At 42.3% G+C, this 14424-nt stretch overlaps 1 protein-coding gene across 1 annotated transcript; it reads right to left on the bottom strand.

Annotated features, from left to right (window-relative positions):
- Nucleotides 1–3792: 3792 nt before the first annotated feature.
- c5ar1 (complement C5a receptor 1) lies at nucleotides 3793–12410 on the bottom strand. The gene is made up of 2 exons (XM_029681266.2): nucleotides 12273–12410; nucleotides 3793–8687 (listed from the first exon to the last, which is right to left on the bottom strand). Exon 2 carries the CDS (start codon nucleotides 8673–8675, stop codon nucleotides 7620–7622), a length of 1056 nt encoding a protein of 351 aa, XP_029537126.2. The 5' UTR covers nucleotides 8676–8687; nucleotides 12273–12410; the 3' UTR covers nucleotides 3793–7619.
- Between the last annotated feature and the right edge of the window lie 2014 nt (nucleotides 12411–14424).

Here is a 14424-nt window from a genome sequence, read left to right as displayed (position 1 = left end):
ACACCGCAAAAACAACAACCTCTATGTGGATGTCAGCTAAAGCAGATCTGATCGAAAACAGCCTTTAAATACAGATAAAGCCAAATCTAATTGCCAAGTGTGATTGCTGCTGGAAACATATTCCAGAGATAGTTCTGTTGCACAACACTGGATTCAAATCACATATCTTTTGTTTTTATATCTATATTACATGTTTATTTTCAAATTTGAGAACATGGAGAAGTTGACATCAATACAACATCCCCAGTCCTTTATCGCAACCACCAAGGCATTTTACAAAAAAAACTATATAATAATACAAAACATTAAATAACACAAAAGAGAAAATAAAATACAATGGGTGTCACAATAACAGTGGAATCCTATCTGCACACCGTAGCCTCTGACATATGACATAACTGCCTATACTGAAAAAACACCATCTGGCCCATGACAGCGTCCCCCAGTCCTGGCCCCGGGGACCCGAGGGGGCACACATCCCCGCCCCCAAATTCAACTCGCTCGACTCCAGTCACAAGTTTGGTAATGAGTTGGTAAATTGAATCAAGTGTTCCATCACTTGGGCAAGTACAAAGACTTGCACCCTCTGGGCCCCCAGGACCAGGAGAATCCAGTCTACACAGTGGCTGGAGACAACAACAAGGCAACAGAGAACAGAATAGTAAATATAACAAAGATTAAACAGGTATGACAGTAACAGTGGATTCCTATTAACAAATCACAGCCACTTACACAGGACCTGACTGCCTATACTGAAATGTGAGAGCTAAACTATATGAAAAATGGGCTCTCTACATGTTCACTGAAAGAGGACCAAGTCAGGACAAACTTCTCTCAGGACCCCTGCACAAAATGTATCTAACCATTTCAAGTGGCAGAGATGACATCACATCCATAACGCACTACGTAAGAGAAGAGAGTCTTGCCGACCTCCAATTAAAAGAGGGTAAGACAGCAAGCTAGAAGTGAAGCAAATGCTACTGCATTCATCTGGTGTGTGGTAACAGTACAATCCAAAGGTGGTATACCAAAAATAGCAGTGAACGGATTGGGGTCAACAGATGTTACATAGATATGAAAATACATCAAATATGGGGTCTCAATACCCCCTCAGAGATTGGCATGACCAAAACATATGCCCCACAGTTGCTGAACTCTGATAGGATCTCAAAAACTTTAGGTCTGCATTTGGATATATTTTTAACAGTCTGTAATTTGAGTAATGGAGACGGTGTAAGACTTTGAACTGAATGAGACCGTGCCTTAGCAAAATGATGAGATGTGAAATCGCTCTATACTACATTGCCATAATGTCATCGGGTAGCTCGCCACCCATGTCTTGTTCCCATGCAGACTTGGTATTTGCCCAGGAAGGCAGGTTAATGTTCTGTATCATGTTGTATAACCTGGATATTGTGCTCTTCAGATAGGGGTTAAGGTCTAAGCACCTCTCAACTAGACACTTTAAAAAGGCAGGAGCGGAAATGAAGGGGAATATTTTTTTAGGTAAGTCGCGATTTTAGAAATACCTAAAAAAGTGTGTATTGGGAATATTATGGTCAACACTCAGAGTTTCAAATGAGACACGTGTTATTAACAAAGAGGTCACTGAAAAACACCAGGCCATTCCTATGCCAGAACTGGAATGCTGTGTATCTGTGACAGGGTTGGGTAGCTGACTTTCTAAATGTAATCCTTTACAGTTACTAGTTATCTATCCAAAATTGTAATCAGTAACGTGACTTTTGGATTACCCAAACTCAGTAACGTAATCTGATTACATGCAGTTACTTTTAGATTACTTACCCCTTAAGGGGCATTAGAAGACAATAATGTACACTACCATTCAAAAGTTAGGGGTCACTTAGAAATTCCCTTGTTTTTGAAAGAAAATCACATTTTCTTTCCATTAAAATAACATAAATTGATCAGAAATACAGTGTAGACATTGTTAATGTTGTAAATGACTATTGTAGCTGGAAACGGCTGATTGTTAATGGAATATCTACATAGGCCCATTATCAGCAACTATTACTCCTGTGTTCCAATGGCACGTTGTATTAGTCTTTTAAAATGATAGACTTGGATTAGCTAATTGATCATTAGAAAACCATTTTGCAATTATGCTAGCACAGCTGAAAACTGTTGTCCTGATTAAAGAAGCAATACAACTGGCCTTCTTTAGACTAGAAGAGATGAGTCTTCAGTAAAGACTGTTTCAGTATGATATGTTAGATAAAGGAATAACGACAGACACCAATGTCAGGTTCCATAGCCTTGTTTATGCATTGTACGAATGGCTACGACTGGAGTCCGGGGAACAGTCCGGCTAGTCGATTACCTATCAACTAGACTCCGTAACAAAGACTTAAAGGTTGAGACCGAGTCTGCATCTCTCACATGGGTATCTTCACTGACATTTTCAACCTGTCCTTGGCATAGTCTGTAATACCTACATGTTTCAAGAAGACCATCATAAACCATATGCTTAAGAACACCAAAGTAACCTGCTTAAATAACCCACTCCAATTTGCATACCGCCCCAACAGATGACACAATCTCTATTGCACTCCACACTGCCCTTTCCCACCTGGACAAAAGGAACACCTATGTGAGAATGCTGTTCATTGACTACAGTTCAGCATTCAACACCATTGTGCCCTCAAAGCTCATCAATAAGCTAAGGACCCTGGGACTTAACGCCTGCCTCTGCAACAGGATCCTGGACTTTCTGACGGGCTGCACCCAGGTGGTAAGGGTAGTTAACAACACATCTGCCACTCTTATCCTCAACACAGGTGCCCCCCAGGGGTGCATGCTTAGTCCCCTCCTGTACTCCCTGTTCACCCATGACTGCGTGGCCAAGCACGACTCCAACACCATCATTACGTTTTTGCCAACGACACAACGGTGGTAGGCCTGATCATCTACAACGAAGAGACAGCCTATAGGGAGGTCAGAGACCTGGCAGTGTGGTGCCAGGACAACAACCTCTCCCTCAACATAATCAAGTCAAAGGAAATGATCATGGACTACAGGAAAAGGAGGGCCAAGTACGCCCCCATTCTCATCAACGGGGCTGTAGTAGAGCAGGTTGAGAGCTTCCTTGTTGTCACCAACAAACTATAATGGTCCAAACACACCAAGACAGTCGTGAAGAGAGCATGACAATGCCTATTCCCCCTCAGGAGACTGAAAAGACTTGGCATGGGTCCTCTGATCCTGAAAAAGTTATACAGCTGCACCATCAAGAGCATCTGGTTGCATCACCGCCTGGTATGGCAACTGCTCTGCCTACAGGGGGTAGTGTGGAAGGCCCAGTACATCACTGGGGCCAAGCTTCCTGCCATTCAGGACCTCTATACATGCGGTGTCAGAGGAAGGCCATAAAAACTGCCAAAGACTCCAGCCACCCTAGTCATTACCACAGATGATATCTGAAAAAGAGTTTAACACAGTAGTGGTGGAGAGGAAGAAGACTTGGATGTGGGGATAATACGACACCAAAAAAGCATTTTAAAGAGCAACTTTAAAACGTTTATTTCAACACAAATACATTTATTTACAAGATCAGTATTATTTATTTTATTTCTTATATTTCAACAATTCATGTTGTGGTGTGCTCATTAAGAGTTGTTATTATCTAAGGGCTGAAACATGACATATTTGTCAAAATGACATATCTATGACAATGAACTAAAATCAAAACTAATATCTTGTTGGGTGGTCCTTTGCATGGGGTGATTTCCTTCAACAATCAGTCTTCCAGATAGATGACACAGACACAGGAACCTTGGTATAAAACTCTTTAGTAATACAATGCAATTGCAGACAGAGATTCACATACAGAGTACCTCAGTAGTCCATAGTAAAGATTTGTATGGCGAAACAGGAGACAACAGTCTTTATACAACCTACCGTCAATCATATCTTAATTAAGGCAAGGGGGCACTATTTTCACGTCCGGATGAAAAGTGTGCACAAAGTAAACTGCCTGCTACTCAGGCTCAGAAGCTAGGGTATGCATATAATGGTGCATTTGGAAAGACAACACTCTAACGTTTCTAAAACTGTTACAATTATGTATGTGAGTATAACAGAACTTATTTGGCAGGCGAAACCCCGAGGACAAACCATCCAGGAATTTTATTTTTGAGGTCACTCTCTTTTCAATTTGTTTTCTATGGGGAACTAGATTTATGAGGGATCTGGTTGCAGTTCTTATGGCTTCCACTAGATGTCAACAGTCTTTAGAAATTGGTTGATGTTTTTCCTTTGAGAAATGAAGAAGTAGCCATTTCCTTTCTGGGAGTCGAGCCAAGTGCACTGTTGTGTTTGGTGTGCACGACCTGAAAGCTTGCTCCACTTCCATTTTATCCGCTATTGAACACGGTTTATTCCGTCTTAAATTTTATAGATTATTTACGTTTAAAACTTGTTAGGGCCGTGGTCCCGTGGTGGGAACATCAATCAGCGGAAATGTTCAAGAGCGCCACCTATAGTGGTTGATAAAACTCAAACTTTCATTAAAATGGACATACAATGTACTGAATTAAAGCTACACTCGTTGTGAATCTATCCACCAAGTCAGATTTGTAAAATGCTTTTCGGCAAAAGCATGAGAAGCTATTATCTGATAGCATGTATCCCCCAGAATACAGCAACGTCACCTAACGACAGATTTTGCGATAGCCGGGGGCTACTCAAAACGCAGAAATAAAATATAAAACATTCATTACCTTTGACGAGCTTCTTTCTTGGCACTCCTAGATGTCCCATAAACATCATTTTGGGTCTTTTTTCGATTAAATCGGTCCATATATAGCCTAGATATCGATCTATGAATACTGTGTGAACAATGGAAAAAAATAGCGTTTTATAACGTAACGTCATTTTTTTAAATTAAAAAAGTCGACGATAAACTTTCACAAAACACTTCGAAATACTTTTGTAATGCAACTTTAGGTATTAGTACACGTTAATAAGTGATAAAATTCATCAGGAGGTGATGTAAATTCTATAGGTGTCCGTCTGGAAATAATGTCCGGAGAAATCTCAACCAAAACATCCGGTCGGAGACCGGAGGGAATCGGTTCCCTTGTGTCGGTTTGACCAATAATCAAAGCCGAAGCAAATGACAAGACTCTAGACATCGTGTGGAAGCTGTAGGTACTGCAACCTCGGCCTCATTTAATCAGGTTCACCTTTAACAATTCCTGGAAGTGGCGCATGGATATTTATTTCCATTTTCAGTGATCAGATTTTCCTGCACTTTTCGATGAAACGCACGTTCTGTTATAGTCACAGCCGTGATTTAACCAGTTTTAGAAACGTCTGAGTGTTTTCTATCCACACATACTAATCATATGCATATACTATATTCCTGGCATGAATAGCAGGGCGCTGAAATGTTGCGCGATTTTTAACAAAAAGCTGCGAAAATTCGCAGCTTCCCTAAGAGGTAAATACCCAAAGTTTTATTAGGAAAGTTGTTTGAAATGTTTGGATCAAGTTTATAGGTAACTTATTAGATACTTTGTAGTCATGTTGCGCTAGTTGGAACCGGTGTATTTTCTGAATCAAGAGCACCAAATAAATGGACATTTTGGGGATATAACGACAGAGTTTATCGAACAAAAGGACCATTTGTGATGTTTAATGGACATATTGGAGTGCCAACAGAAGAAGATCTTCAAAGGTAAGGCATGACTTGTATCGTTATTTCTGACTTTTGTGTCGCGCCTGGCGTGTTGAAATATGATTTTCATGTGTTGGTATGCTGGGCGCTGTCCTTAGCATGGTTTGCTTTCACCATAAAGGCTTTTTGAAATCTGACACTGTGGCTGGATTAACAAGAAGTTCATCTCTAAACTGATGTATAACACTTGTATGATTTCTTGTATGAGTATTTCTCTTTTTGAATTTGGCACGCTGCTATTTCACTGGGTGTTGTCAAATCAATCCCGTTAACCTCTCTGGGACATGTGGGACGGTAGCGTCTGGCCAAAAGCCAGAGAAAATGCAGAGCGACAAATTAAAATAAATTACTATAAAAATCAAACTTGCATGAAATCACACATGCAAGATAGCAAATTAAAGCTACACTTTTTGTGAATCCAGCCAACATGTCAGATTTCAAAAAGGCTTTTCGGCGGAAGCAAACAATGTTATTATCTGAGGATAGCACCATAGTAAAGAAAGAGAGAGAAGCATATTTCAACCCTGCAGGCGCGACACAAGACGCAGAAATAAAATTATAATTCATGCCTTACCTTTGACAAGCTTCTTTTGTTGGCACTCCAATATGTCCCATAAACATCACAAATGGTCCTTTTGTTCAATTAATTCCGTCGATATATATCCAAAATGTCCATTTATTTGGCGCGTTTGATCCAGAAAAACACCGGTTCCAATTTACACAATGTGACTACAAAATATCTCAAAAGTTACCTGTAAACTTTGCCAAAACATTTCAAACTACTTTTGTAGTACAACTTTAGGTATTGTTTTACGTAAATAATCGATAAAATTGAAGACGGGATGATCTGTGTTCAATACAGGAGGAAAACAAACTGTAGCTAGCTTTCTGGTCACGCGCCTCTAACAGTACACTTCAAGTGACCCTCGTTCAAGATTGCCGTACTTCTTCATTACACAAAGGAAAAACCTCAACCAATTTCTAAAGACTGGTGACATCCAGTGGACGCGATAGGAACTGCAAGAAGGTCCCTTAGAAATCTGGATTCCCAATGAAATCCCATTGAAAAGAGAGTGACCTAAAAATAAAATCTGAATGGTTTGTCCTCAGGGTTACGCCTGCTAAATAAGTTCTGCTATACTCACAGACATGATTCAAACAGTTTTAGAATCAGAGTGTTTCCTATCATGATCTACTAATTATATGCATATCTTATCTTCTGGGGATGAGTAGCAGGCAGTTGAATTTGGGCATGCATTTCATCCGGGACGTGAAAATACTGCCCCCTGTCACCAAGAAGTTAACGGGATTGGTGCGTGAAGGGATCACTTAAGCAGTTAACATTGTTCCATTTGATTAGATACAAAGCATCTAAGATGAGAAAAACATGTCTACACTGTGGTTTTTCACTCTACTATCTCGGCCTTGAGCCTATGTGACTATCAGCAGGTGCAGACAATTCTCAGCCTGAGAACTAAAGCAGTACATCTCCATTTACCCAGTACTTTTCCATCATTACGCATTGCAAGCATACAAAGGTTATCACATATATACAGTAATCATGGCACTGGTGTGACAGTTCTAACGCAGTTCCACCTCTCACACCACCAAAACAACCTTATTGGGGATGTCAGCTAAAGCGGATCTGATTGAATAGAGCCCTTAAATACAGATAAAGCCAAATGTAATTGCACAAGTGTGATTGCTGGCGGAAATATATTACAGAGAGGGCAGAAGTTCCTGTTCTGTTAAACAACACTGGATTCAAATCACGTCTCTCAGCACTTTTTAATGTCACAAAACACTCTGACTCAGCAGGTTCTCATGGTTTACACACACACACACACACACACACACACACACACACACACACACACACACACACACACACACACACACACACACACACACACACAGAACTTTACATTATATTCATCTCCTGGGTTCTTTCTGATGTGCTCTTGGATATGCTCTTTCTGGGTAGCGGCTCCTCGGTGGCGAAGTTTAACATACTGCGCAGGGAACGATTAATACTCTGCTTAAAGCCTCGTCCCAGACACACATAGATCAGAGGGTTGAGGCAGCTGTTACAGTAGGCAAGACAGAGGGCCAGGGTGTGGGCCAGCTGTATGTTGGCGCTGTGCGATGAGTGCCGGGGGGTCAATAGGATCAGGAAATCCAATATGTGCAGTGGAACCCAGCACAGGAAGAAGCTCAGCAACACAGCAAAAATGACCCTCAAGGTGCGTCTGGAGCGCACCTCACTCACCCTCCCAGACCCCACCCCAGATCCCCGCCCGGCCCTGCTATACACAACCCAATGACACGCCACGATGGTGATGAATGGCATCACAAAACCCAACAGGAAGCGTACTGTAGTGATAGTCCAGGCGCTAACTATAGTGTGAGATCCCAGGCACTCTGATTTACTGGTGCTTAGCTGGACCTCCTTCACGTAGACAAACTGGGGGATGCTGCCCAGCAGGGCCAGGAGCCACAACCCGACACATACCCAGGCGGCCTTGCGTGGCCTCCTCCAGTTCTGGCACCACACGGGCAAGCTGACCAGCAGCCAGCGGTCCAGGCTGATAAGTACTAGCAGCAGCACGCTACAATACATGACCAGGTAGATTAGTCCCTTGAGCAGCTTGCAGGCCACGGGGCCAAAGGGCCAGTGCTGGTCCATGGTCAGGGGCACCATGAGGAGGGGCAGGGACAGGCAGCACAGCAGGTCAGCCAGGGCCAGGTTGAGGAACCACAGAGAGGTGACTGAGCGCGGCATGCGGAAGCCTGTCACCCACACCACCAGAGCGTTGCCCGGGACCCCCAGCAGGAAGACCAAGCTATAGAACACCAGGGCGAACAGGTGACGGGGCCCCAGCACAGGACCAAGGTCCTCAGGCTCGACAAATTCCCATTCAGTGAAGTTCAGGAGGCTCAACTCCTCATCAGTGAAAATCAAGCCCAAATCATCCATGCTTGGAGATGACTGTTGAGGGGAAGGGAAAGACAGTAGTATGATAGTAGCATATAATAGCATTGTATCAATACAATAATACAGGTATTCTTGAAAGACGGGACAATCTCAAACTTTTTAAAAATATATGTTCTCATAGGACTTATGTTAACTCCGTCAGACACCTTAAAAGGAATTACATTTTTACATTTATTGTCCAACAACCTGATTTTGCATTATCATTATGGGGTATTGTGTGCAGATTGATGAGAAAATATATATGTAATCCATTTTAGAATAAGGATGTAACGTAACAAAATGTGGAAAAAGTCATGATAACATTAGACGAGATTATGTTTTACGGAGTTGACAAAAATGCATTATTCTTCATCATTCAAGTGATATACAAAGTAGAAATGTTGTTTTCCCTCAGTTGCTTTATGATTCCAAAACCTAATTAAAATAAACATATTTGAACCAAAATTCATTCCTATCTTAAAACCATTTAATTGATTTTAGTGAGTTATAGTTCATATGAGGAATACAGTCTATTGAAATAAATTAATTAGCACCTAATCTATGGATTTCACATGACTGGGAATTGTCCCCAATTGTTTTCATTATTCCTGCCCATACCTCTGTTCACAAAGTTGACATCAGCAACCCTCTCGCTGACACAACGCCATACACATGGTCTACGGTTGTGAGGCCGGTTGGACGTACTACCAAATTCTCTAAAATAACGTTGGATGTGGCTTATGGTAGAGAAATTAACATTAAATTATCTTTCAACAGTTGTCGAGGCCCTAATCCATGGATTACACTTGACTGGGCAGGGGTGCAGCCATGGGTGGACCTGGGAGGGCATAGGCCCACCCACTGGGGAGCCAGGCCCAGCAAATCAGTCAATAACTACAGACAGAAATACTCCTCAAAAAATGTTGTTCAGTGTATAAGGGAGATGGAGTATGCGTGCGTGCGTGTGTGCGTGTGTGTGTCCGTCCCCTGAGTGAGTTTGAGACTTAGTGTTTGTCCCCCCCCCCCCCCCACACTACCATTGGTAGCTACCATTTCTCAGTAAAGTACTATATTTATCCTTAACCACTGATTCCTTGTCTCTTCTCTGCACCTTGGTCCAACCTCACCACGTCACAAACCATGGTGATTTCAATATTGTTTGTTTAATTCTATCAAAAGTAGAGCACTTTACAGGCCACCTCGTTGCACCACATGTAATGAGGACATGAAGGATATTATGGTGGAGCTGACCCGGCTCATTCCTGATTCATTTAGGATTTCAGAGTAATCTGACGGAGGTAACCAACGGCTCTGTTCAATCTGTCTCGTTGAAGCGTAACAGCTTGCACGCTAGAAATGAAGGTCATTTCTGTTTTAGCCGACATACTGTATGCAGCGTTTACAGTGAATGCAGTCTCTGCTAAAGTGGGAACATTGCCTTTAAATTTCAATCAAGTTGTAACACTGAACTTCTGCATTGAATAACCTCACACTCAACGTCAACAAAACAAAGGAGATGATTGTGGACTTCAGGAAACAGCAGAGGGAGCACCCCCCCTATCCACATCGACTGGACAGTAGTGGAGAGGGTAGTAAGTTTTAAGTTCCTCGGCATACACATCACGGACAAACTGAATTGGTACACCCACACAGACAGCACCGTGAAGAAGGCGCAGCAGCGCCTCTTCAACCTCAGGAGGCTGAAGAAATTCAGCTTGTCACCAAAAGCACTCACAAACTTCTACAGATGCACAATCGATCGAGAGCCTCCTGTCGAGCTGTATCACTGCCTGGTATGGCAACTGCTCCGCCCACAACCGTAAGGCTCTCCAGAGGGTAGTGAGGTCTGCACAACGCATCACCAGGGACAAACTACCTGCCCTCCAGGACACCTATACCACCCGATGTCACAGGAAGGCCATAAAGATAATCAAGGACAACAACCACCCGAGCCACTGCCTGTTCACCCCGCTATCATCCAGAAGGCGAGGTCAGTACAGGTACATCAAAGCAGGGACCGAGAGACTGCAAAAAAACAGCTTCTATCTCAAGGCCATCAGACTGTTAAACAGCCACCACTAACATTGAGTGGCTGCTGCCAACACACTGACTAAACTCCAGCCACTTTAATAATGGAAATTGATGGAAATTGATGTAAAAATGTATCGCTAGCCACTTTAAACAATGCTACTTAATATAATGTTTACATACCCTACATTACTAATCTCAAATATATATGTATATACTGTACTCTATATTATCTACTGCATCTTTATGTAATACATGTATAACTAGCCACTTTAAACTATGCCACTTTGTTTACATACCCTACATTACTCATCTCATATGTATATACTGTACTCGATACCATCTACTCCATCTTGCCTATGCCGTTCTGTACCATCACTCATTCATATATCTTTATGTACATATTCTTTATCCCTTTACACTTGTGTGTATAAGGTAGTAGTTTTGGAATTGTTAGGTTAGATTACTCGTTGGTTATTACTGCATTGTCGGAACTAGAAGCACAAGCATTTCACTACACTCGCATTAACATCTGCTAACCATGTGTATGGGACAAATAAAATTTGATTTGATTTGAATAGAGCCTCAAATCTCCGGACACATTGGTTCGGAATCAATTTTGAGAGAAACATTATTTGAAGTCAGAGGGCAAGAAATGACATAAGATCTCTCTTCAGTTCGTTTGAATAAATGCACATTATTAGGAGAGATATGCATGTACTGTATGTATATATTTGCAAAAATATATATGAGAGATTGGAAGTGATGCAGACAATTACATTGATAGAAGCTACAATCTATCTGCAATATCTACAATCTATCTGCAATATCTACTCTTAGCAGAGTTTGGAATTGGGATCCTTTGCTCTGGATAATGGCATTTCTGGGCATAGAGCCCATATGGAAATTAATAATATTGAAAATATTTTGGAATTTCCTGAAGCAAATCTTTCCCCTTTAAAAATGCTGGGGTGATTCCTTTTGCCACAGACCTCTATGCTGGGGTGGTTCCTTTCTCCACAGCCCTTTAAAAATAAGCTCAAATAATGCGACAAAATCTTCTTCTTTTTTCCAACTATAAAGTTTCACTGCCAGACAAGGATTGTCCTGACTTTCAAGAATCCCTGAAATGAATGGTATAATTGTTAAAGCATTGAAAGCAAGATCTTGGTTGGGTTAAATGCATAAGACACATTTCAGTTGAAGGCTTTCAGTTGTACAACTGACTAGGTATCCCCCCTTTTACCATTACATACTATTATGATGACTTGCTAGTTGTTTATTCACACAGTTTTTTTTTAAATTCAATCCGTAATTGTCCATATCAAGACCAAGGTAAATAACCATAGGAAATTAACATTTCAGTAATGCTGGAATGGCTTAGTTGTGATAACAGGGTTAAACCGGATTTGAAATTGAGGAATAACACAAGCACACTTTATAAAGTGATACAAGACCAGTCAGCATTTTACATGACATTCAAGTCATTCATGTGCAAAATACCTCTAAAATGAAATAATTTCAATCAGATAATCAATCACGGAACACTGTATAATTAAGGTTGTACTTTACCTTAGATTTCAGATTTATGTATCGACGTCCTCTTGTAGATGACTCCGCACACAACCAGAAAAAATAGGAACTGTTCTTCTTTAGCACAATTTCTGTCCACAGACACCTCACCCAATCATGACCTGACCTCCTTATGATCAGGAATTGTAAAAATGTCAACGCATTGCCAAATATAGAGGGAGAGATACAAACACAAATGACATAGTACTGGTCTTGAGAACACCTGAGAACTGAACTAACACCCATATACTGTAACTATATAGACATACCCAGTCTACCTATGTGGGCAAAGACGCAACCCCCACTAAATATTATCACACTGATTAGTAAGGATTAAAAAAAATAAGAAATCTGAGCATCTCTAGTTTGTATCCTGATAAGAGCTTGGCAGCTCTAAAGTGTTATAGGTTAGGATGTCAAGGTCATGGGTGACTCCAAAGAATTAGTGTCCACTTTATCTCTGAGCCCTTTGCTGTTTCCATATTTATGCCTGTCCTTTCTGGGGTCTCCCTGAGGACAGGCTGGCACTCCTTCACAGTGAAGTTTGACCCTGTTCCTCACTATTATCTGATTGTTGCCCCCCCCCCTTGGGTTGTGCCATGGCGGAGATCTTTGTGGGCTATACTCAGCCTTGTCTCAGGATGGTAAGTTGGTGGTTGAAGATATCCCTCTAGTGCTGTGGGGGCTGTGCTTTGGCAAAGTGGGTGGGGTTATATCCTTCCTGTTTGGCCCTGTCCGGGGGTGTCCTCGGATGGGGCCACAGTGTCTCCTGACCCCTCCTGTCTCAGCCTCCAGTATTTATGCTGCAGTACTTTATGTGTCGGGGGGCTAGGGTCAGTTTGTTATATCTGGAGTACTTCTCCTGTCCTATTCGGTGTCCTGTGTGAATTTAAGTGTGCTCTCTCTAATTCTCTCTTTCTCTCTTTCTTTCTCTCTCTCGGAGGACCTGAGCCCTAGGACCATGCTTCAGGACTACCTGACATGATGACTCCTTGCTGTCCCCAGTCCACCTGGCCGTGCTGCTGCTCCAGTTTCAACTGTTCTGCCTTATTATTATTGGACCATGCTGGTCATTTATGAACATTTGAACATCTTGGCCATGTTCTGTTATAATCTCCACCCGGCACAGCCAGGAGAGGACTGGCCACCCCACATAGCCTGGTTCCTCTCTAGGTTTCTTCCTAGGTTTTGGCCTTTCTAGGGAGTTTTTCCGAGCCACCATGCTTCTACACCTGCATTGCTTGCTGTTTGGGGTTTTAGGCTGGGTTTCTGTACAGCACTTTGAGATATCAGCTGATCTACGAAGGGCTATAAAATACGTTTGATTTGATTTTGATTTGATCTGATACTAGCTGTGTGCTACTCTATCTGCTCTATTCAACCCTACATGGCTTGTTGATGAATACTGGATAAGAATCCTCATCTGAGCTCTCAGACTCAGTGCTCTCAACATTTTGCTGCTTTTGCTGGGGTGGTTCTTTTCTCCACATACCTCTATGCTGGAGTGGTTCTTTTCTCCACATACCTCTATGCTGGGGTGGTTCTTTTCTCCACATACCTCTATGCTGGGGTGGTTCTTTTCTCCACACTCTATGCTGGGGTGGTTCTTTTCTCCACAGACCTCTATGCTGGGGTGGTTCTTTTCTCCACAGACCTCTATGCTGGGGTGGTTCTTTTCTCCACAGACCTCTATGCTGGGGTGGTTCTTTTTTCCACATACCTCTATGCTGGGGTGGTTCTTTTCTCCACAGACCTCTATTATGGGGTGGTACTTTTCTCCACAGACCTCTATGCTGGGGTGGTTCTTTTCTCCACAGACCTCTATGCTGGGGTGGTTATTTTCTCCACAGACCTCTATGCTGGGGTGGTTCTTTTCTCCACAGACCTCTATGCTGGGGTGGTTCTTTTCTCCACAGACCTCTATGCTGGGGTGGTTCTTTTCTCCACAGACCTCTATGCTGGGGTGGTTCTTTTCTCCACAGACCTCTATGCTGGGGTGGTTCTTTTCTCCACAGACCTCTATGCTGGGGTGGTTCTTTTCTCCACAGACTTCTATGCTGGGGTGGTTCTTTTCTACACAGACTTCTATGCTGGGGTGGTTCTTTTCTCCACAGACCTCTATGCTGGGGTGGTTTCCCTGGATAATTTGCAT

This window comes from Oncorhynchus nerka, linkage group LG14 (genome assembly GCF_034236695.1).
Source record: "Oncorhynchus nerka isolate Pitt River linkage group LG14, Oner_Uvic_2.0, whole genome shotgun sequence".
In the NCBI taxonomy this organism is placed as follows: Eukaryota; Metazoa; Chordata; class Actinopteri; order Salmoniformes; family Salmonidae; genus Oncorhynchus; species Oncorhynchus nerka.
This window is presented reverse-complemented; position numbering and strand designations above follow the sequence as displayed.

Excerpts from the sequence above, each read along its gene's own strand:
- c5ar1 (XM_029681266.2), bottom strand. The coding sequence starts at position 8,675 with ATGGATGATTTGGGCTTGATTTTCACTGATGAGGAGTTGAGCCTCCTG.